The 26072-nt window shown below is 38.3% G+C and overlaps 1 protein-coding gene across 3 annotated transcripts in view; it reads right to left on the reverse strand.

The window, feature by feature from the left end:
* Positions 1-1294: 1294 nt before the first annotated feature.
* The window catches only part of XPO4 (exportin 4), a 135146-nt gene continuing 110368 nt past the window's right edge, over positions 1295-26072 (reverse strand). For all 3 annotated transcript variants that reach the window (XM_075127330.1, XM_048845481.2, XM_075127332.1), the window contains exons 17-23: positions 25364-25657; positions 23892-24072; positions 22139-22257; positions 20704-20834; positions 19793-19910; positions 18203-18295; positions 1295-9791 (exon numbers count right to left, since the gene is read on the reverse strand). In XM_075127330.1, the coding sequence (XP_074983431.1) occupies positions 9594-9791; positions 18203-18295; positions 19793-19910; positions 20704-20834; positions 22139-22257; positions 23892-24072; positions 25364-25657 (1134 nt within the window). In that variant the 3' untranslated portion in view covers positions 1295-9593. The remainder of the gene's footprint in view (positions 9792-18202; positions 18296-19792; positions 19911-20703; positions 20835-22138; positions 22258-23891; positions 24073-25363; positions 25658-26072) is intronic.

Here is a 26072-nt window from a genome sequence, read left to right on the forward strand (position 1 = left end):
GCCATCATAAGAAACAAATAAAAGGAGTGTCTGTGCTACTGTGTGCTGCCAAAAGCAGCATCTTACTAAGAGTCATTTAGTCAGTTTCCTACTCCCTCTTTGTGAGTCAACTCACTTCTAGTTAAACTCACTTCTAGTTTTGCACTCTCACAAAAAATTCAATGTATTTCCTCTGACATTGCTATCTTTAAAATGGGATATGCTAAAAACTGATTTGAGGTAGTAGAGAATTTCTGCTTGTATGCAAATGCCAATTCTACTTATTTGTGATGATCTTAGCTAGAGCTCATAAGGGAAAGCTCTTTGCTTTGCTAGGAAAAATAATCAAATTTTAAACAATGCAGTTTTACTCTGAAAAGTGACCACAGCCTGCTGAAAGAATAAGTGGTATTCTATTCTGACTGGCACATCAATAAAATTAACTAAACTACAATTGGAGAATCTTTATGGTTAGTGATGTGTAAGCCAGAAAGAACAGAGCTTGATTTTCATATTCTACATGAATTTTCAAGGCTTGTAGTTGGGGAGAGGGAGATGAACAAAAAAACTTTTAATTTGTAAAGAGAGACTTTCACCTGGAAGCCACTGAAACACAAATATGCACCTCTGCACAACTATTTTGAGAGTCACTTAGACTAGAATCTCACTGTAAAGTCTGTGAAAAGTAGCAGAATGACAACACTGGCAATCCCCAAGCTACACAACCACCCCAGATGCATATCCCTTTGTTCCCCTCAGGTCAGAGGAGAGCTGAACAACTGCTACAGCTAAGAGAACAGTTCACTGCACCTGTTCTTTAATTCTTAGCCCTTCTGCTGAGAATGCAGATTAAGGTGTAAATTAGTGCCTACCACAATGGCTGTGTTGGTGATTGTGGTCAGACTACCACAGAAGCCATTAATAAGTCCACTTTTGCCAGCCATTACCACAGATCTCCCATTTCAAGTGTGGGGAAAAATTGTGTGGAAACTTGATTTTTTTTAATGGCAACCAGAGGACTAATTTATAAATTCTTGTTATAAATGGAAACAATATAGAATTTCCAATATCTAAATGAGCTAACAGAACATCTTCCATATCAATGGACTGTGCTATGTTGCATAAATGTGGGATCACCCTTTTTCCTCTGAAAGCCCAGCATAAGCTATTCAAGGTCTTCCCAGAGTTACCACACCATATATACTATTGTAACATGCAGATTTTGTTGGCCTTTGAGAGGCTGACAAAAGTGTCTTCAAGTGGCGTTTTTCAAACAACAATGTAATCACATTCTGCCATCACAAGAAGCAGGAAGAAAAATATATAAAATATATTTAGCAAAACCAGTAAAATTAAAGTGGAACAAAAATGCAGTCAAGTGGCAAACATTTTGTACAGCAGCAGATTTTACACAAGTTTTCCTACAGATACCTCTGCACTTATTTCATATTTTCTTTTTAAGGAGGAGGAAGCAAATAGAAATAAACTAAAGTTATGAAAAAAAACAAGGCATTTTTCTAAAAAGTAAATGGGATTTTTTTTTAAACTCCAATTCAGACTATAGATCCAACAAAAGTAAGAGACAGACAGAAGTTACCATAAATTCCAACTACACTGCCCTTCTTTTACAGATTACACTAGCAATTAAATACAATTACACTCATGGGATCTAGACATGATCTGGCCACCTTAAAGGATGTAGGTAACAAACATTTTAACCAAGATACAAAACAGGTATCTAATTTTTCTTGTTTTCCTGAGTCTGAGTGAGTTAATATTTAAATACATGTGCGCTTATCAAAATCCATATGCAAGATACAGTACATTTTCAACAGCAGTTTTTAAGAAATCATGAAAGTGCATAAAAGCCTGAAGGCAGGCAAAGAGTACTTTAGAAGAAAAGTCTTTTTTTCGAGTGGCAGAAGAATGTAAGCCTTCCCAGTATAGTGTTGATCTTGTGAGAGGACATCAGTGATCTTCCTAAGACTTCAAATGGTGTTTTTAGCAATTACAACGATGGTTTGAAGTAACAAAATGCCACTAAAGAGTATTGGCATACACCAAGAATTAAGTAACATGGATACAGTACTAAAAATATTGAGTGTCCTGGCAACTTATTAGAATAGATCTGAAGGTAGCTTTCAAATCAATACACTTTTGCTGGGTTTATGACTTCTTTCCATGCAGTAAATACCATATTCAGCAACAGATCTCTGGTGGTTCTGACACACCATAGTCCCAACTGGTTTCTATTACTAATAATACCAACGACTGAGATAAAGCTAATAACGTTGTAATGTCTACTCATTTGCAACAATAACTGGTTATCCCGAGAGCCAGTTGCTTGGGGGGGGGGGGGAAAGACACATGATATGCAAAGCTACTATATTACCCTGCTAATTTGTAAAGGCAATTAAAAATAATTTGACTGCATTAACAGATTTTAAATTGAAAACAGTTGTTTCATGAGACTTAAATATGTGAGTGGAAGTAAGCATTGTGATTAGTAACAAATCACAATTTATAGTTGCAGTATTATCTGGGAGCAATTTGACTACTCTATTCCCAGAAATAGGTTTTATTACTATTAACTGAAAATATTTATTTAATGACACTTGTTTTAGCAGTATCAGCCTTACTATGATGCTGTTTTTTGAATGCAGATCTCCAATGCAATTCCAAAACGTCTTTTGTTTTTTAAAAATGTGCTTGATTAATTTAAATTCCTATGTTTCCTTATCCCACCAAGATGAAATTGGATAACAAATTCAGTGACTTATTTATTTTTGAAGATTAACTTCATATTTTTTCACATCACGATTGCAGATTTTTGCTTGTTCCCACTAGCTAATTTCAGCTTTGTCTTGCTGATCTGCAAAACATAGCTGATTAAATTATTTCACTGGGAAGACTGTTTCCCACATTTTTGTTTACAACAAATGGCAACTGGGGGGGGGGGGGGGGAAGGGAAGCTATTGAATTTAAGAAATCTACAATGCACAGTCAAGACAAGTAGTACATAAAGGCAAAATGAAATTTTTTGTGCATACACTTACACAAATAAGTGTGAATAAAGGCTTTGTACCTAAATCATTCAAGTTTATTCCAGACCCCATTTGTTAATGTAAAGCAGATTAACTCAATATCTACATGAAAGGCTCTTTGATACTCTGCTGCTTTAAAATTGTCAGTTGCTCTCTGAGATTTGCGCAAAACATCTCTCTCCTTTACCCATGCTTTCCCTGGTCTAAAACAAGCCAATATAAATCTATTGTCATAATTGTACTTCATAGAATCATAGAATATCAGGGTTGGAAGGGACCTCAGGAGGTCATCTAGTCCAACCCCCTTCTCAAAGCAGGACCAATCCCCAACTAAATCATCCCAGCCAGGGCTTCTGAAGCCAGTAAGTTTAAAGTGATACATAGTCAAGATATATAGCAAGCTGTAGTGTAATCTTACTTTCAGGGTTTGTGATGCGGTTCTTTGGAACATTTAAATGAGCAGAGGAGAAAGGGGAAAGATTCAGAGTAGCTATTGATTAACCCAAATACAATTAGCTCACAGCACATGAGAAACTGGTGCTGCTAACTGAACATTTCTGAAAGACATCTGTACCATATATGTAGGTGTAACTTTATGTGCCACAGCAGAAGGATAAAGTTTGGAAAACATTTCAGTGCCAAGAAGTGAAATAAACTGTTTAGATGTTCAGGATGAATACAGATTTCTAGATCATGAATTTCTGTTCATATGCAGTATGTAATTGAAAATTCATTACATGCTTTTGGGGGGGCAATTGTATTTTACATTTGTCCCTTCCCCCTCTTGATGAAGATACTGAATACTTGTTTTACTGTGTACCATCTATAGAAGTTGCATTTTTGAATATTTAGGGCCAAATTCCTGCTCCTAGTTATGTTGATGTAAATCTAGAGTTATTTCATTAACTTTAGTTGAGTTACCCCAAATTTGCACTGATGTAATCAAGAGCAAAATTTGGTTTGTGATTTCATAATATTCTGTTTCTATTATATGACTGTACAACAAACACCTATTTGAGGGCCTGAATGCAAGTTAAATACTAGAAAAAATATCAAACAAGAATACATACAAACCATACATGGCCAAAACAAAATGTAACAAAATGGAAAATGGAAGAAATAGTGGAAAATGTTACCCTCCCCCATTTATGGATGTTAAAAAATACGTAAAGTGTTCATTTTAAAATTGGAAATTAGTTTGTGACAAGGCTTGATTACATAGCCATTTGTTTCTTAAGTTATTATTGCTGCAATATGTGAAGTATTATTATGCAACTTCACACCTTCAACTGTAATGTTCAACTATGTTCAGGTTAAATTATACTTGAAATTAACTGGCACTTCAATCCCTGTTTTTAAACTTGAAAGTCTTCTTAAAAATTACAATAATTACACACCGAGACTGACTGACACACATTTGTCACCTTAAAACTGCAAGTTCACTGCATGGAGGTTCCTTATTTTGTACAAAAGGAACAACTAAAAAAGGTATTTTATATTTTCCCAGTTGTAAAATCCAGAATAATCCAATGGCAGATTACAGTGTCATGAGAACTGGGCTCAGGAAGGATTTTATCCACCATCAGGCACAGTGGATGGGAATACAGTGCAGGTAACATCTTTCATTTGAAGAGGTGAGGGTCATATACCAATATATTCTAAACTTTTCAAAAGAGTGCAGTGTGACAAGTTATAAAAACTGAAAAAAGGGGGTGGAAAAGTAGAATCTTGGTCCGTTGAGCAGAATGGATGGCTCATGCCTTGATTCCTAGGGCACTACCACAAAAAACTCTAGTGAGAACGATTCTGACAATTAACTGATAAGTTATGACCCTGTTTATCCGGGCCAGAGAAATCATGTTAACACCTACTAATAAACCACACTGTGCTTGTTAGAAAACGCTATATTTTTCCCCAAACCACGGACAGACAGGATCTAAACATGCTAGAAGCTGATTCATTAAACCACATGGTACACTGACCACTGTTTCTCTCACCAGCACAGACAGGGACCTTGTAAAATTGAGCTAGTGATTTTAGTTCCTAATCGAGTTAGTTGTTCATGTCATACCGCCCATCCTCCCCCCAAAAAGCAAATACTACTGTAATTGGCACCCTTGCTGGCAATCTCAGTAGAGGCACCAAAGACTGAGACAGCACAGAAACTACCATCATCTCACTCTTTAGAACAGAGCTGAGAGGCACACCAGTAGGGAAGCTTCCCTTAATTAAAAAAAAAAAAGAGAGACCATATTTTACAGTAGCAATCCAAGCAACTAAATTTTACAGCAGATGTTGTTATTACTATGAAATACTGCAGTACTACTGCTGCCTGTGCTGTATCTGTCTTATGGTTACAAAGCACTTCAATTTTCAGTGTGGTCAATCTTCCACCTTACATAAGCAGTAAAATGAAAAATATTTAGCACTTACATATAGCATTTTAGATCTTCAAAATGCTTGATAGATTTCAGCTAATCCTCACAACACCCCATGAGGTATGTAAGTATTCTTAGTTGTACAGATGCGGAAACAGGGAGAATTTAAGTGACGTGTCCAAGGTCACAGAGAGAGTTAGTGACAAAGGTAGTGTTAGAATTTAGGAGTTTGTCTCCCTCTCTTGTGTTCAGTCCATTTGCGCATTCTCATAAAAAAAACCCTTTATTTTAAAAGGTGACTAAGTCATTTCAGTTTCAATTATATAAGAATGTTTTATAATAGAAGTACTACATTTATTTTTATTTTTGAACAGACTTTTAAAAATCTCTAATTAGAAATTAAGATGATTTCTGTATAATTAGATTTAAGAAATGCAATGGACTTTTTGGAGATTTTGGACCAAGCTTGTTCTCTAAAACTATATGGTTTAAACAACATATAGGATGATATCCAGCTAAATGTTTAAAACAAGGTATGTTTTAAAAGTTGTGGCTTAGGTAAGTGCTATACACTATCAGACAGAAGACCCAAATTCAAATCCCAGACACACTTGACTAGCAGGATTTAGATGCACAGAGGAAACAGTTTTTTCCAAATTCTGAGGAAAACAGAAAGTCCTTCATCACTCAAGGAGAAACAACTTCTTGCCAACTGGTACAGCATTATACAGACTTCCTATGCGATTTACAGAAGATAATTAAGATGTAATGAGGCCTGGAAGTGGAGGTTCAGTGAAGATCACTCCTCCCTAATCCTCATGGACCTCTGTTCCCCGAGTACTTGTATTTCATTACTCAACTAGATACCCCTTGTTTGCAGGACACTAGCCTTTAGTGGGTTGAAGCATAGGGAAGTAGTTAGGTTAGTGCTAAACAGTGGCTGTGTGGGGTTGGGAAACCCTGAAGCTAGAAATTATTGTTTAAACCAAAAAGAAGGGGAGGTGCAGGAAAGAGAAAAAGTATTTGGATCTCTAACTTCAGAATTAAGACTCTCTGACAGCAATCTATTTTGGTAAAAAGTCATCTTAAGTTTTGACAAAAATATAGTACAATTATGATACATGGTTTATAATTAAATCAATTTGATTTCTCTATGCCAATTTTTTTAAAAAATTGGCAATTTTTAAAAAGCATTATTCACTTTGTACAGTGAGTGGAAACTCAATGCAGTGATGTTAATCATATCAGTGTCTCTAAACAGAGGGTTGGGACCTGATTCAAAGTCCACTGAAGTCATTGGGAGTCTGTCGTATGGACTTCAGATCTTGCTCTTAGTGGCTGAGTTTCAAAGAATCTCACTGAAAGTTGTTTTAAGAACAGAATGTGATCAAGTAGTTTAGGTATTGAAACGGCCACCAGAAAGGGCATAAATTAACAAAAACGTATTCCCAGAACTTTAGTGACATCTATGAGGTTGTTTGTTACACAAACATGTAGAGATATCTTTGCATTTGCTCTACAAGAAACACTAGGTGGGGTGGGAAGATCAATGTTTAACATTCTGACATGAAAGAAAAAAAAAAGAACAAAAGCAGGAAAAATATGTTGTCAAGCTTATGAGATATATGTGACAAAGTTAAAAAATTGCAAATTAAAAACACTGGACAGCGTCCCTTTAACATAAAACATATGTTTAAAATGAAAGAGCAAACAAATGTAACATTTTAAGTAATCCTTGACAACTTTTGAACATCAATGTAGCTACGAAAGCAGCTACATGATGTCAGTTGTCTTGAACACAAAATGGGCCAGATTCATCTAAAAGGTAATTGGTAGATGTACTATATTGTTTGAATGTTAAATTAGTAGGCTGATTTATTGCTGACTTAATTATTCTAGGGAATTCCCAAATTTCCATAGTTTATAAAAATTTAGAAGTTTATATTGAGCAAATTTTAAGTAAATAAAGTAGTTCTGAAAATACTGGAGCCATTTGTTATGACAATGGTTATTATTCTTAATCAGTAAGAACCAGAAAAAGTAAAAATATGTCATTATCCCTTTGAAGAATCTGCCCCAAAGGTTCAACTCTTGGTATTGCCAGGTAGATTAGCAATTATTACTGTTGCTCATGTTTCTAGGACTTAATGCCCTTCAGCCAAAGGACTATGTTTCGAAGACACTTACTTTTATAAAAAGTAAAAACTCAGACATGAACTCTAAAAGCAGCGCCAATAAATTTGTCATCCATTTTCTGGAACAATTGGAAAACAGATGGAATAAATGCAGAAGGATACAATGGTATTTCCCCATCACTAGTGCAAGAGTAGTTTTGTTGCACACACAAGAAATCTCTTAAGGAAAGTGATAGGGTTTCTAGGAAGAAATTTGAAGACAATTCCCTGTCTTGCAAATATTACTAAAAATATATTCAAATAGACAATATACGATATTAACTGTGAAAGGATGTCTAACAAATTATGGTTACCTTTTAAAATGTATGTTTGCTCCAGCCCAGTTTTCATATTAACAGTGGATTAAAATAAAAGTGAAAAAATTCTGTTGAAAAGATGGCACTTTCTGCCCTTGTATTCCATTCATATGGTTACATGCATGAATTTAACTCAAAAAGTATGTCCTGAATCACTATGACTAGCACAGTGGGTAATATGATTGGTTTTGAGATGAACAGCTGAAGGATGGCACAGAGTTGCAAACATGATGCTATACACAGCACTGTAAAGGTGTATATACTGTACATTTTATATAAATGTAAAAACCACATGGAAAACATTCAACAGCACAATTTAGCAGAGGTATCAAGCGCAAGCCCAAGGGCCAAATTCTTCCCCACCCACCCACACCCCTCACAAAAAGCAATTTTATCTGGCATGCAGAATGTGCATTTGCCTCAGTTTTGTCAGGTTTATGACTACTGGCAAAGTATGCCTTACTTCCGTATTCTTGTGTTACTCTCCCTTGTTGTTCCACTATATCTGTCTATCAGTTGGCAGGATGAAACGTATGTACATCCTTAACTGCTCAAGTGCTGACATACAAAACTGAGCAAGAGCAGAGGAGAGCACAACAAATATGGAGGTGGTGGTGGGAAAAAAAAAACCACCACAAATCCTAATTATCTTTCCAACCCTTGAATCAAATGTATATGGCCCTTGGGTAAAATAGAGTTTGAAACCCCTAGTCTAGCATAATTATTTTATCTAATGCCCCAACTTAAAAACAGTTTGTATAAATCAATAATTTACACCCTTTGAATTGTTATTGCTTAAGCAAACAGTTCAGTGTAGAAATATGTTGCAGCTGTGCACGACTTGGATGTGGATTAAAAAGATACTGAAAGTAAAACTACACATGAACATTGCATTAGACTCACACCCCAACATAACACATGTCAACACAAAGGGCTGCAACAGGTACACAGCAGCTTAATGCCAACATCCTGAACCAACTCTGAAGACTCAAATGTTGCCTAATATTTCTTGTCTAAAGTATATCACTTTTTTTTGTTTGTTTTAAATTAAGGCAATGAAATGGCTACAGTTCCTAAAGTTCATTTTAGGGGAACAAAAATATACACCTTCTTCCTTCTGAACTTTAGGCAGCAGAATATAATGTAGAAACCTGTATTACATAAAACATGCAACATCAGGTGATGTAGAAAAGCAAAACTAAACACACGTTAAAAAATACCATTTGGTGTTTTTCCCTTGGATCATAAACTCAGTCTTCAGAGAGAAAAAATAAAGCTTCAATCAGCTACACTGTTTACAGTTTTGTATGTGTCTACATCATACTCTAATATGGTTTTCAGAAAAAAAAAATCTGTAAAAGTTTGTCCAGCCACTTATGTTTTAAGCTAATGGGGGAAAAGGCACTATTTTTCACTGTGCCCATATCTGTTTGCACATATATGGAATTTTCTTTTAAATTTCAATTTGTTGTTCATTCTCTACAACATACAAGTATGACAGATTGTGACTAACACAATAGCAGAAGCTGATTCAAAGTTGACCTCTCCTATTCAACTGTGTTATATCAAACTTCCAGGCTCTCTAAAATCTGAGATGGCTGCAAAGAACCCAGAAACAGGTACAAGGTTTAGTCAGCTTTCAGCATTTCTCAGTGCATTTTGCAGAAAGGGTCTAAATTAGGCATAGAGTTTTGTTGTTGTTTATTTTACACAGAGGAGTCCACCAACATTTGCCATAAATTCTTCTAAACTCTTTAGGAAGGCCATCTTCTGCTTACGGTCCAGTGAAGGAGGAGTGCTGCTTGCAGTAAGCTTGTTAAATGCATCTGCTAACCGCTGGTAAATGACTGGATCTTGCTGACTTGATAGTAATGTTTCAACTAGTTCTGAATATTCAGCCTGTTGAAGAAACAGCAGTGATTACTACACAGGAAATAGAATACAAATATATCCACACACCTTCCTTTGTCAGAAGGAAAAACTCCCACAAACTTAGTTTGTGGTGGAAAGTTATAAGTTGTTTCCAGAGATTTAGATAAGAATACCAAGTTACAGTATTTCACCAGAGGTGAATGTGTAGGTGATACCTAGTTGGGGACAGGTGGAGGGTAAGACCTTCAGCCAGACCAAGTGGCTGCCTTGATAAAGCTCTAAAAGCCTTCAGCTCCAGTCACAATTTCAGGGTAACTGCACCTGTATTTCCCTCTTTCCCCTCACTCCAGGAGTGCCCAGTCAGGTCTCCAGCCATCACCTGTCTCTGGGCAAGGACCGTTATCCCACTCCCTTCTGATGGGGTTTTATGGCTGCACAGCTCCCTGCTTTTACAGTGTGCTATCCCCATCAAGCCAGTCTACCTAAAGACTAGCATCTGTGCTTTGCTTTCTCTCAAAGGGATATGAATAATGTATGGCCAGCAACTACAAGTTATCACACAGCTCTTTCTAAGCAAGCACATTATTCTTAAAGTAACCGTGTTACAGAGAAAACATTAAAAAAACAACAACAAAGGTTCCTACATGCATGCTAAAAGCTTACCAGAAGTCACCCACCAGTCTTATGGGGCCCTAATAGGGCAAAGTCTCTCCAACCCTTCTACTCAAAGGGTTGGGGGCTCCCTTTGAACAGAAGGCCGCACAGGTGCTCACAGCTGCCTCTCCCCCAGCTCTGGACCTGCCGCAGTGAAGAGAGGCGCCTCTCCCCCCGCCAGCCCAGGTGTTGCTGCGGGGAGAGAGAGCTGGGGGTGTCCTCTCTTCGCGCTGTAGCTCCCATGCAGCCTGCACCTCAAACCCCTCAACCCTGGCCCCACCCCAGAGCCCACACCCCCAGCCGGAGCCCTCACCCTCAGCCCTGAGACCTCTCCCGCACCCTGAACCCCTCATCCTCGGTCCCACCTCAGAGCCTGCACCCTCAGCCAGAGTCCTCACCCCCCTGCACTCCAACCCTCTGCCCCAGCCCTGAGCCCCAACCCTGCTACATGAAATTTGTTAGGTGCACCAATATGGAGGTGATGCGTCACACATCACCTCCATATTGGTGCACAAAACAAAATTCATTCCACACATGTATGGGAAAAATTAAAGGGAACACTGGACACCACCACCATTAACATTGCAGCTGAGGTGAGTGCAGGGCCATTGCTCTTCCTGCTTGTAATTAGTCCCCTCACACCAGACTGCTTCCTGATTCCCATTTCTGTCAGACTCATTCCCACACATTGCTTCTGTCTCAAAGTCTTTCACTGCCTCCCCACCACTTTTCTTTCACCCAATCTCAACCTCCATACAGTATCTTTGGCATCCTCCAACCTTTTCTCTTCCCTCCTAGTCTCCTGCTCACTCATCTCCTCTACATACATATTTCTCTACCCACATCTGTAAAGAGAAACCTTAATTTTTGAATAAAGTAACAAAAAATGGCAACATGAAATGTGCAGTAACCTTTAAGGAAATGAGTGACCTTATATTTGGAGCCCTCTCTCTCTTCCTATTCCTTCTTTTTTTTTAAATCTTCATTTGTCACATCATGCCTAAGTAGACAAAGAGCATCCTGCACGCTCTCTGCAAAGTGCCTACCACACCTTTGTAAGCTGCATGAAATAACTGTCATTTTCACCAGCACAGATCAAAACATGAAGGCGAGCGAAGATATAAATAACATTTCTCACCAATGGTAAAGTAACAGCAACGAAACAGAGTTTGATAGAAAGCAGTCTTGCTGTGCTACAAAAATGTCAGCTAGCTTTGTCCAAACAACTCCCCACTATATGTATACAATTTTGTATGAGAGGTGCAAACTGCTTGGCTAAAACTCCATACAGTGTTTTGCAGAGAACAGATTTAAACATTTTATTAAAGCTAATATTAAAAGATTGTATAATATACAGGTTAAGAAAAGAGTGTCTGTACATCTGGGTATAGTGTTTAGATTATCCATAAATACAAAGTTTGTTTTAAAAGTCATAAGATACATATAATACATAATCAGTAATAACCAAATTTAGGTGAATAAAAGTTAACAATACAGTTTTGATATTAGCATCCAAAAATTCAGGTACATTACTCATGAAAAGTTATACAGAGAGAGTTGGTTGTGAAAAGCAAATATATCAACAAGTGAAGATTGTCCCTCAGTAATTGAGAATTTAGGGTAGGTTGTTTGCTAGAAAATACAAGCCATCAGGGAAGTATCTGAGTTACCTTCCTGTCTGAGCTTCTCATCAGCACTGCAGCTCATCTCCCCTGGCGTTGCCGATATCCAGTGATGTGTTCTAGGTAGATGTCTCTCAACCACCTGATGGCATCTGACACTATGAGTTGCCACATCAGCCAAATGTAGCGCTGACTGATTCCACATTCTCTCAACACTCGCTAGTTACTGGGGTCCCATGCACGCAGGGCTCCGACGATCAGCGCGTGAGTTTGAATCTCGTAGCCCCTAGCTCTCAAGGTGTTGGCCAGAGGGGTGTATTCTCTGAGAGCTGGGGGCTACAAGGTTCAAACACACGCACTGATCATCAGAGCCCTGGGAGCATGAGACCCCTACTACAACTCACATCATTCTTTTTCCTTCACAGGCCATTTCCTCAATTATCCAGTTAATCCATACTTCCCAAGTAAGAAACAGTTGAAAATCCTTGAAGAGTTATCACGAGAGACTAGCACTTCAGATCTTCAAAAAAAGATTGTTAAACGCTGTTTTTGCCTCAAAAAGCAAATCACCAAACCAACCAACCAAAACAAAACAAACAAAAAACTAATGATGGTCTGGGCCCCAAAAGACACTTGTGGGGAAAAAATGCCATCCTTTCAGTGGAGGGGCATAAAGAAAAACTATGAAATACTGAAGACAGCCCAAATGACTGCTAGGAAGTGAAAATTACACTTCCAACTATTTCTAGGCTCATAGGGAAGGTTAAATGGGGTGGGGGGAAGGAACGAAATTTATCTGGGAGAAGATTTTGGTCTTTTTAATTTTCTTTTGTTTGGTGCCCAGAGGCTCATCAAATCCACCAATTTTCTTCAGCCCCATTTTCCTTCAGGACTGGATTGTGGGAAGAGAGGAGGATCAGAATTGCATGTTGTCGTTGCCAAATTTTCTTCATTTTTTCTCTGAGTATGGAAAGTCTGTGTGTAACATACGACTCTGGACATCTCATTTAAAATTTTGCCTTGCATTTCTGAACTTCTACATTATTTCCATATGAGTAAACTGCATTTCTGTTCAGGGCAATCAACTCAAAGGATGGCCTGTTGGGTCATGTCCAGTCGTGGCTATCTACAAATAAATAATGGGTATCACTAGGGAGAATAAAAATCCTGCCTGAAAGTATTATGGAAAGAGAATTAAGACTAATAACTACATGTGCAGGACAAGACTAGTCAGTCACAGAAAAAAGGCTTATTCACTTAGAGTGGAGATTGTAAAGACACCTGAATCATTCAGAAAACAGCTTTTTTTTTGGAAGGGATGATGTCATATCCTAATGTTAATACGAAACTGGACTTGAACAGAGGAGTGGTGGCTCACAAAGAAAATAATAGTTTCTCTTATAAAAGCAGTGAATTGCTGTAACAGACACAAAACACCTTGAGGAGACTGGACACTCAGGCCACATGCAGACTAGGAGCAGTTTACCAATACAGGAACATGGTAAACTTTACCAGCAAACGCTCCTATGCACACAGCTATACCTGCAAAACTGTGCTTTTTACCAGAATAACCACCCATGGGGACTTCTGCTGGTCAGGGTCCAGGATAACACCTCCTCACACCCCTGACTGACAGCGATGCCAGCAGAAGTATGGAGTATAGATATAGCCTGTACTGAGATATATATCTATAATCTGTATCTGTCTGATAGTTGTACCAGTACAATCCCTATACTGGTATAGCCTATTCCCCTTCCCAAATGGGAATAAACTATATTAGAATAAGCACTTTTCTACTGACTTTACTGTGTCAACATTTTGGGGGGGTTCCCATTATTAGTATAGTTAAAGTGGTATAATATGTGTATGTAAACAAGGACTAAATGAACAACCTGGTACTGTGACAAATTTTTTTCCTGGGACACATCCACATATGGGTAAATACCAAACTTTCTACCCTGTAAGGTTTTTAGTGTTTATTTTTGTATTATAAAGTTATTGCTCCCCTCAGCGATATTTTTAACAGTTAGTCTGAGGCATGTTAGCTGCCTGTTTTTATTCTCTCTTTATTTCCCAATACTTGGCTTTAAGCAGGGCTCAGATTGAGCTAATATGGCATACCAGTGTTGGTGTTCTAGGCGCTAACACACCTGAGTGGATTATATGCCTGCACCCATATATCAAAGAACAACAGATACAGAACAGGTAAGTAACTGTTTTCTCTCTATCACGTATGCAAGTCATCAAAACGAGCCACTGCTCACGGTAGATTCTGCTGATGTTTAAAACATGATTGTGTGTGCTCTCTGAGCACCATTGGGCTCCTTAGGTGGGGCTTGAACATATCCCTGAGATCTGCTGGACTCCTTGGGTTTAGCTCCTTCTTGATTGGGAGAGAAATAAGTTGGTGATAACATATTAACCCTAGATATTAAAAAACCTGAAGCACCCAAAATCATGAGATTATAAATTTTGGGGTTCATTTTGTTTGCCTTGGGTCTCTGAGCTTTTAGGGTGCACTTGGGTCACACTGTTAAATGTTTTTCTTCACAATCATGGAAGTTAGAAATGTACCGCTCTGTTTTTAACGAAGGCTGAAATTTCTCATGTAACAACTTGTCTCCAGGAGCTGAGCTTTAAGGAAAATATCAAATATTGACAAATGTGTGCAACTCTAACCAAGAGCTGGAAAGAACACCCATCAGGACGGCATGCATGCCATGCACCTCCTTATGGCCCCCCCCCCGAGCTATATAAGGGTGGTGGCACCCTGATTACCATCAGTTCCTTCGCATCCCAGGGAGCTAAACTAAGTCTCCAGTGACGAGGGGCGGGTTGCAAAATACATGTCAGCACCCACATCTTGAAGAACAGTTACAGAACAGGTAAGTAACCATTGTATCTTTTTAGTCCACCTGCAGATGTGTATTCCATTCAGGTGACTCATCAGCTGTTCCCTCTGGAGGTGGGCTTAGAGTCTACTTAATTACTGTAATGAGATTTTAGCAAAATTTGCATCAGATCTGGATGCACTAGTGATCATAGCAACGCGTGATGTGTGCACTGAGGACCATGTGAGGGCCCTACAAATGTCAGATATAGGAACATCCCTCAGGAAGGTGATTGATGTAGCTTGAGCCCTTGTTGAATGAGCTGAGAGTCTTTGAGAAGGGGGAGTATTGGCTATCCCATACACTGTCATCACACAGGAAGTGATCCATCTGGAGACTGGATTATACTGCTTGATCTTTCATACAATCCACAGAGGACACAAAGACGAGGAGATCATTTAAAAGCTTTGGTCCTGTCCAGATGAAAAGCGAATGCCCTCCTAACATCCATAGTACATACACGTTCCTCACCCTTATTAGAATGTGGCTTAGGAAAAAAAGGGAGATAGGATTTTAAATCCTCTAGGACTGGAGAAGAGTAAGTTTGCCCACTCCTCATGATCAATGGTGCCAAGAATCAGTGGAGCCGATGGCATCTCTTGAGGCAGAGATTGATTGTCTGGCAAGGACTCCCCCACAAGAAGAGGTTCAGGAGTACAGGCATCTTCCTATATGTGCATAGGTGCTTTGGAGCTTGGTCTGCCTCATGTCCAGGGGATATATCCTTAGACCAAGGTGGAGAGCCTGACCTGTTGGAGCGAAACCATCCCACAGGTTCCAGGGAGGCCCCTGTGGGAAGGGATACAGCATGGGAGGCCAATATATGTTGGACCAGGGTGGTCTGTCCTTGTTACAAGAGCGGCTGCACTCTTGGTATCATTGTCTACTCCTCAACACTTGGATGACTTGTGCGACCTCTTTAATTGAGAGACAAAGAGAGAGGGGGAGAGAGAGAGGGAGAGAAGAGCTGGAGGACGCCAACTCAAAACCTGATGAGTCTTTTAAGTAGTCTATGAGCATCGGTGGAGCCCACCCCAGCTAGATACCTATATTTGTCTATTGACCAGCGAAGCGGCACTACAGTGAGTACTGGAGGTGGAAAAACTCAGACATTAATGTAAGGGCATCCCAGGGAGGTAGAGGCCATACAAATGGGTCTGGTACTGAGGAGCATACTGCCTGATGGAACCCGTCCACACTCTGAAAAGCAACTGGGTACCGAGGTCACAGGTATCCAAGGTCGTAGGTACTGAGCACACTGAGGACAAAGGGTGCATCAGTACCAGCTCCACAGGCACGAAGACCATGGACAATGCCTGTTTCTTCATCAGTTATGTGGCAGTCAGCATTTGCAAACTGTGTCCTAAAGCTGAAGGAGTGGATGGACCTGGAATTGCTGCGGGTACTGATGTACAGCTGACCTCCTGTGTTATCAAGTATACCAGCACAGAGAGATAAATCTGATGCTGCCATAAAGGCTTGTGAGGTGATAGGTACCAAAAGAAACAGTGCCAGACAGCGTACTGTGACATCCGTAGGTAGCAGACTTGACAGCTGTCTCCCGAGTCAACGGTACAGTACCAGGCTCCTCTCACCTCATTACCGCGGAGACATAGGCTGATGGGTCTTGATGTCACTGACAGCTTTTCTGGACGAAGAGGACGATAAATCTCTCCGATTTCTAATGGTGCTGATTAGATTTATGGGTCATCTGGGGAAGGTGAACAAGCCCTTTCTCTTCTTGGGGTAGAATCAGAGTCCAGGGGTCCATTGGAATTACCATACAAGTAGATGGTACCAGAGGATGACTGGCCAAATGATCCAACGAATACCCTGGTGCCAGTACAGGCTTTGTAGCCTGTTCCATCAGGTGCTGTTTCAAGTGAAGGTCTCTGGAAATCAGTATTAACTTTTTCAATGAACATTAGATAATGTGTTCCTTACCTTAATGTGTTCCTCACTGAGACACAGTAAGCAGCATGTATGCAGGTCACTATAAGGAACAGAGGCCCCACATGATGCCTGGTGCTTAAAACTCGGAGAATGTTGCATAACCTACTGCAACTAACTAAACTAATGTTACACTACACTACATGACTGGTACTAACTGCTACTAACTATTTACACTACAAACTCTCAGCAAGTAGCTGTGATGCAGGAAATAAATTGTGAGGAGAGAACTGCAGAGGGAGCTCAGACTTAAGCCGCTGATGGTAAGAAAGAATGGGGTAGGGACTGGTGCACAGCCACCCTTATGTAGCCTCAGGAGGGGCCACAAGGATGTGCAGGATATGGGTACTGCTGCAGGGGGAAAAAGTCTCCCGCTTTCAGCATGCTATGTGTAAACACATTTGCGTGGACTACGTCTGCAACACTCGAAGAACCATTACTTTTTTTCCCCACTCTCTCAATTTGATCCCTAGCTGTAAAATTCCTAAACTGATTTAGCAACTGTTTGAGGAGACAAGCACTGCTGGACACTCATGAGAGAAAAACCTGGACTTCTGACCTTACGGAAGGTGGGAGCAGAAGAAAGGAGTAACAGGCTAAACAGACAACGTGAGAACTGCAAAACTTTTTTCCACAGAAAGGTGTTTCAAGAAAACTGAATTTATGTCAAAGTGACCACAGAGGGAGCCATAAAACCTAAGTAATACAAGTCTTTGTATAGTGATTTTAAAAAGTTAATATGGGACAAATTTGTAGTGTGGAAGATAAGAAATTTTCCACAGAACCACTCTAGGCACATGTTCTATTGTATTCCTAGAACCATTAAGTTAATGCATATCTAGAAATAAAATTAATCAGACCCTTATTTAATTTTAACAACCATTCCAACTATGGAAGCCAGGATGGAAGTCCCTCTGGAGTTAAATGTGCTTCACAGCTCAACAATGTGTATTGGCAAAAATCTGATCAGTAAATTTGATTTCATTTTGGTTCTACAAAGATGCTGGATGTCTTGGTGAATATTTCATGGAATAATATAGATCTGTCAAAATGCTAAAGAAAAAACAATAGGGAACAAGTAAAGATTGACTACAATGAAGCCATGTACTGAGGGAAAAGGATATTAACTGAAAATCCCACCTCTTCTGATATTATTTAATTTTTTTCTTATGTCTTACTTGCACAGGAAAAATAATTAATTGCTGCCAAATACTGTTCTGTAACTATTGCATTTCCACTAGGTATACCAGTAACCTTAGTATTATTCTGCATGCAAAATCGTTTTTGAACATTGCTTAAAAATGGGAAAATAATACCATACCTGATGCAAACACACTAATGTGTAGAATGCTTCACCTGCTGCAGTTGTCATCTCTGTATTGTGCTTTTGTAGTACCAGCATATCAAAGACCATCTGAAGTGATCAAACAAATTATTTAATTATCTAAAATGCAGACTGTTAAACTGCCAATACGTAACAAAGTAGAAGGGGAAATCTTGTTTAGGAAGCTAAAAGGATCAGACCTATTGAAGACCTCCTCCTGAGATAAGTCTAAGTCCTTTATGGATCTGGGGAGAATATGAGTTATTGAATAAGGATTTCTGGAAATATTTATAGTTTATGCTTCTAGAGCTAGAAGACAACAGAGGACTATTACTGTGTTATGTAAATGTGACTTCTTTGCAGTGAAAAGGGCATATTTACTAAGTTTGTCTTTGGAAATGTTTTTTTTACATTAACTTACAATGGGGATTTTCTGAGGAGAAGATTTGATTAATGAACAAAGAGTATAGATTCTATTGTGAATTAACTGTCTATTAAGAGGTACACTCAAATACCAACAAACACTGTAAAAGGTGCAAACTGTAGGATAACCATGTCCTTGTCTTCACACAAAATTAAACACTCAGCCGGACTGATGTCAATGAGCCTGCTATGACAAAATTAAGATCCCAAGCAAGACTCAGTCTGTGCTGGAAGAGTAATGTAAGAGATTTTTCATTGAACATTTAACCCGGGGTTAACCACTAAGATTTTCCTACCAGCCAGCTCATGGCCAGAGGCAACTGGCTGCTCCCAATTTACACTAAGACCCACCTGAACAAGATGGAGCCCGTAGTCCAGAACAGTAGACACTGAACATGACACCGGATTGAGAACCTATGTAATTTTCTTTAAATAGAAGACCAACCAGAGCAGCATCCTCTTCTTTTCTTGTTTTAGTAATCATCTATTCCATTTCTCCTACCTATTCCTGTTGCCTCTTGTCCACTCCATCCTTCAGCTTACAAGCAATCTTGCCCATTCTGTTTTAGTTCTTTGCATCATCTACTCAGACTTCATAGTGATTCTTACTAAAATCTTTTAAGTTTCATTTTGAAGCCCATGCACATAACACAAAACATGAGCTACTGACTGAAAAGTTCCAGGTCTGCCACTGATTTGGCATGACTTTGGGCAAGTTGTTTCTCCTCTCTGTGCCTCTATTTCCCCTTATGCCCTTTGTCGGTCTTGTCTTAATAGACTAAGCTCTTTAGGGCAAGGACCGTCTCTTATATTGTGTTCGTACAGTGCTTAACCTCATGGGGCCTTGATCTCAGCTGGGGCCTCTAAACACTATTATAATACAGGTTTCAGAGTAACAGCCGTGTTAGTCTGTATTCGCAAAAAGAAAAGGAGTACTTGTGGCACCTTAGAGACTAACCAATTTATTTGAGCATGAGCTTTCGTGAGCTACAGCTCACTTCATCGGATGCAACATCCGATGCATCCGATGAAGTGAGCTGTAGCTCACGAAAGCTCATGCTCAAATAAATTGGTTAGTCTCTAAGGTGCCACAAGTACTCCTTTTCTTTTTGCGAATACAAATAAATAAAATATGGCAGCGAAATTTGCAAATAGACATTTTACCTTAAGAAAGTGCCTTGTTGCTAGAAATAGCGATGAGTCTGTTTCTTGTGCTTTTGCACATTGTTCTGCTAATGGTGTTAAAGCTTCCAGACACAATTGGCAAACCTCAGAACTCATCCTGATAATCCAAGTGTCAAAGAAAAAGCATCAAAGAATAAAAGTCAGATTTTCTTTTTAAGTTGTGGTAAATTTCTAAACAGCATCATTAGAAAATGTTTTAATGAGTATATGTCCCAGGGCTGACTTACTTTATTTTTACTGAAGTGCTTTAACAAAAAGATAGGAATCTATTGTATCTTTGTTGCCCTCTTTTATTGGCTATGCGCTGTAAAATAACTCAGTCATCTGTGACCTAACATTTTCAGAAACAGTCCCTTAATGCCAACGTTTTCATCTGTTTTTGACACGTGTTGTAGGTGAGTGAAAATGGTACTCTCTGTTCTAAACGGAGAGCCCACTGGCAATTTGACAGGAAATACTCTGAAGCCAGCCCAGTAGAACAACAGTAGTATTTTGCATTACTAGCTGAGAAACTAATTCAGGAATAGTTTTGAGATACCACCTGAAGGCTTATAAAGTCAGATTCTCTGTGAGATGAAATAGTAGGGAGGAGGCAACAGAGGTTGCCAGCAAGAACATACACATATTAAACCACTTAAAAGCTACATTAAAGAAATGTTATGGGTCTAATTAAATTCAAATAAGGCTAGAAACTCAGATGACTTTCCAATAATAATAATAAAAAAGAATGCAAGGGCAAAACGGAGAGAGAAAACTAGCTATAACACTACTATTATATCAGCAGAGATAAACAGAAGGAAAAAATGGAAAAAAGTAAAGAAAGTTCAAATTTCTTCACAAAAAAAGGAAAGACATTTTTTACTTGGACACCCATTCATTGTAAAGGATACGATGACATCCCTAACTCCAATGAGTACATTAGGCTCTTGAAAAGGTCTTCTGGAAGCTGAGGAATTTTCTCAGGAAATATCTCACAGATGAAGGTGATTAATTTGTAGTACTGATTACACAGAGATGGAAACTGTCAAAAGAAATATATTGGGAATTTTAGACTCAAACTGTTTTAATACTGTTTTATTACTGCTCCTAAATTTCTGTGGAACAAAGAGACAGGGCACAGACTGATGCACTCTGCTGAAAAGAAAGGTAATTATTAGCAGATACAAACTTCAATGTTATGGTCCTCAGCATATTGCCTTCATTTGATTTTTATGATCGTATACAAGAGCTATGCATATGACATGAAAGCCTTAAAAAGTGCCTCGCCTCCCCCCAAAAATCAGTGTTATCCTAGTAAAGAAATACAAAAGTAATGATCAATCACAAATGCAAAATATATAATATGTTTTTCAAAATTTGAAGAGTTTTAAAAACTGTCAAATATGGACAAGAGCAAAGTAATAAATCAAACTTTCACAAGGCAAATTACAAAAGAAAAGCCACAGGAGAAGGGACCCACAACGGGAAAGAAAGCTGACAAGTGAATGAACAGCAATGCAGACACTTTTTAGATCATAATGCATTCCCCAAGAAAGTGCATGAAACTTGGAATGGAATATAGAGCAAGTTGCCTATAGAGCAAGTTTCCTTCTAACCCCCATCAGTTAGTTGTTGATTTATGCCATGCAGCATGAAGATTTATATCCTTTTTTATCCTATCTAATGTTAAAGTAGATATTCTCATTCTCCATATAAATGTTCGCAAAAAGAAAAGGAGTACTTGTGGCACCTTAGAGACTAACCAATTTATTTGAGCATGAGCTTTCGTGAGCTACAGCTCACTTCATCGGATGCATACCGTGGAAACCGCAGCAGACTTTATATACACACAGAGAATATGAAACAATACCTCCTCCCACCCCACTGTCCTGCTGGTAATAGCTTATCTAAAGTGATCATCAGGTTGGGCCATTTCCAGCACAAATCCAGGTTTTCTCACCCTCCACCCCCCCACACAAATTCACTCTCCTGCTGGTGATAGCCCATCCAAAGTGACAACTCATCCTTTTTTGAATTCTATGATAAAATCTCAACTCAATGCAAAATAAGATGACTTGTGGCAAGACTGACTTTTTAAAAAACGACAAACTTTGTCTAGGTCTTCATGTATCTCTCTCTTAGGCTCTCAGGGGCCAGAGAAAAATTCTTTGCATATACAGTAAAATAAACCCTAGAAAATTCATTGTATTTAACCGCCAGGCTACATAAACCGCTCTAACAACTTCAAAGTTTAGAAACCATTTAAAAAGTTATATACCTTTATAAGAAGTTTCCACATTTATTATGTGTGCGTGCATATATACATAGATCTTAAAATATACTTACTTTCAGTAGATCCTGTGACATTAATGGCAGAACTAGATTAACCCCATATAAGACTACATCTGCTGCTGACACAGATCTATTTGCAGCTTGTCCTGGCTCATGTCCTCTAAATACTTCATCTATAGAAAACATGTAAACCTTTACTGTTAACATATTAAATGTAAAAGGAGAGATCAGACATACTGAAGTGTCACATTTTTATGCAAGAGGCCAGATTTCTTTTTTAAAAAGGACAGCACACACACTATCTTAAAATAGGAGTTGTGAGAGTTAAGGCTGCAGCTTCATCTTATGCTTAGGCCCATTGTTTCTAGGCATCACAATACAGTACTCCAAAAGATCCTATAAGAACAGGAAATATCAAATACTATGAGTATGCCTTAGCATTTAGGAGTATGTTAAAACACAGAAAACTTTGTTTATTTCAAAGTAAAGCTTCACAATTGCATTTCCTATCAACTGGAACACTAAAAAGCAAGAATATTCATTTAACTGGTGATATTAACATCCATACAAACCTTAACTCATGTCTTACCACCTGATCATAATACCAAAATGTATTCCGACTCCTTAGTTTCATGACAAATTCCCTTTCAGATTCTTCCACATAACCAACCTTAATGCAGACATTCAATTCCTCATAACCCTGACTCAAAAACCCAGCCTGTATTCTGATCTTAGATTAAGATATACTGACTACAGATCTAGGTCTAACAGTAAAATCTTTGTCTATTATTTACAGATTAAAAATAGGGGGCCAGAATTCCATGCATTTGAGACTGTAAATAATTATGTGTGTGTGCACTTCAGTTGGTTATATCTTGGGAGGCACTAAGAGCTAGTGATGGGCATTAATATAAATACCTGGATAGATAGATATGATTTCCTTTCGTTCTGTCCTTCTGCACAGAACTTTCTAGGACTTGGTAAAGCTTGAACATTGGGTTTACATTTTTTAGCTTATCTAAAAAACTGTTCAATATAGTTATATTACACCTGACATATCAGGTTTCCAACTGATTCAATTTTAAATAGCAGAGATCACAAATCAAAAAAAAAGACTGGGATATACAAGAGAAAACTTAACTAAACAATAACACAGTAAAAAGAAAAGGAGTATTTGTGGCACCTTAGAGACTAACCAATTTCTTTGAGCATAAGCTTTCGTGAGCTACAGCTCACTTCATCGGATGCATACTGTGGAAAGTGTAGAAGATCTTTTTATACACACAAAGCATGAACACAGTGCCTGTTCTGCAAACTGTTGAGCATCTACACGTCCTCATGAAGTGCCACTGGAGTGATAAAGCTTACAGAATCAAGCCCTTCTATCACACACTGAAATGTATCTGTTTTAAACTATATCCTAATTTTGACTTCATTGACCTTGTTTTTGATAACTACCATTGCTTTATTTCCAGATTAGTGGCTTGTTCTAGTTCAGATTTCAAGTTGTTCAGTATACAATAGCAATGCAACAAGAACAATGGCCTATGAATTATATGCATGCTTCCCTCAGCTTCCAGAGTCGGAATATTAAATATTATCTCAGAATGTGGAAACTAGACTCTCTATTCTCACATTACTTGGATAATTAATTCTTTCTCCACAATATTTTTGCTAATTAAAAAAAAATCAATGTAAGATAATTCCTCAAAAGAAAATTCTTATTTTGCAGCCCATAATTTTTGCTCAAAACCACCCAGAGTAGTTCACCAATACTTGAAGCTTTTCATCTCCAATTCCTTCATACCTGTATCACTGAAATCTATAAATTCTTTTGACAGAAGATTAGTAAGAAGCTCCATAATAAGAAGAAGATCCTGGTATTGGTCCTCTTCTGCTGTAACATCTATTCGCTGCCGACCTAAATTATTCTTGGAATATACTTGAAGTAGAGTCAGGCAGGCTTCATACAAATTCATGGCTTTGGACTGCAACAAAGACACAAAACAGGAAGTTAAATGTGTTATATACTATATATACTAGCATATTTAATATTGACTTTTTAGAGCTGCTTTTGGTGCTGCTTGGCTGACAATACACCAGTGATTTTGATTTCATTTTTATTATGTTACTATTTAGTGTAATAGCTACACATAAAAGTGTTAAGGAAATAGATATTCCTTAGATAACGTAACTATCTTGCCCATTTACTCATGCACCAGTTACTACAATACTTTAGTAATACAACCATACTTTTGGCAGGTTCCTCCAGATTTAAAAAGAAAATTGTAAATCAGGAGTCTGTATATAAAATGATTTTGGACAGGCTGACATTTCTTGCCAAACTCACAAAAGAGTACAGAATTGCAGATTCAGAATCTCTAGGGTCTTGTTCACACTAGCACATTTTGTAGCTTTAATCCACCATTATGGAATCCAAAGGTGGTAGCTAGGATTTTGTCTGGATTAGGGAAATTTGCATAGGTAGAACTGTACCAGTGCAAAGTCCTAATGTAGGTACACTGCACTGATGCAACTTACCTGGTAACTTACTGGGGTAAATCACACCAGGGAAGCCCTGTTTAGTACCAATGCAGTGTCTCCACATTACGAGTTTGCACCAGAAGTTAAACCAGTGACAAGTTTCCTTAGACAAACCTTCACAGAAAGTTAAACATGGTAAAAACACCCTGAGCTGGTAGAGCTGGACTAATGATGAATGATAGGTATATTTGTTAGTGTATGCATAGTCTAGCTGTACTTTTGGGTTACCTTTTCAGAGACAATATATGAACTCTCACTTATAGACAAGGAAAGATTATTTAGTACATCCAAAATTTTTCTGAATGATATAAGAGGCAGAACTGTGGGATGCTCTCTCTCTTTCCAGTCTCCAGTCAGTATGCTTGGGTTTTACTATAGCAGAAACCTGTAAATGGATTTGCTTGTTTTATCAAATCTGTTTTCCTTTAAAGTGGTCTATTTCCTTTTAACAACATATCAGTTTCAGTGAATTATGCTCTTTAATGGATTATATACAAAATAAGTTAGCAGATGTATTATTTTAAAAGATCAATTAACTTTTTGATGTCTACGTTTTAAATACGTTCACTCCTTTAACAGGCATTCATTTAAGAGGGCTCAGCTCTACAATGTTTCTTCCTATTCAGCATCTAAAATCATTATGGTTTACTTGATTTAGAGAATAAGATCTTATTTTGCATGTGCATGCATGCGGGGACACACACACACACACACACTCTTTTTGGTCGCGTTTACCTCTCCGAGATAGCATATTTGTTTATGTGCAACTTCAACAAAAACTTCTATTATGAGGTTAACAGTCTCTGGTGTGTTTTTGTACACCTCCATTAATCCAATGCAATTGGTAAGGAAGTCCATCAGAAAGTTAAAGAGGATTGCTACATTATCTATTTGGGTAGCCTCAGCAATGCCACAAAGTGCTTCTAGTGTGGCAGTGATTTCTTGTTTCACCTCCTCCTCTTGACAGATCTGTTGAAAGTTTTCTTGGTTTATCACATTCAAAAATCGCTGTTGAAGTGGCTGAAGAACCTACAGAATCAAAAATTAAACAGCCATTTCTGATAAATGTATTCTTCCAGTTTAATACATGCAGTACTTACAGTTTTCTATCAATTCATTAAAAATTCAAGTATTTATGGCACACAACTCTTCCCTCTCTCCCCACCTCCAAAGCACTGGGATAATTCACCACTGTTACTCTAGTTTTACACTGGTGCAATTCCATTGATTTCAATGGAATTAAAACTGGCAAAAAACTGGGGTAACACAGTGATTAATCAGACCCATTAAGTGAATTTTAACTTAATCTTGCCACGTACTATCTCCGTTAGGGGTCTGTTTTAGCATTATCTCTTGCCAACTTATTTTCTGCCCACTTATGCTGTTTAAATTCCTCTCTACTGTGCCTTTTTCTGTCCTCTCTGGTATTTGAATCTCCTCCAAA

The sequence above is a fragment of the Caretta caretta genome, chromosome 1 (genome assembly GCF_965140235.1).
Source record: "Caretta caretta isolate rCarCar2 chromosome 1, rCarCar1.hap1, whole genome shotgun sequence".
NCBI classification, from domain to species: domain Eukaryota; kingdom Metazoa; phylum Chordata; order Testudines; family Cheloniidae; genus Caretta; species Caretta caretta.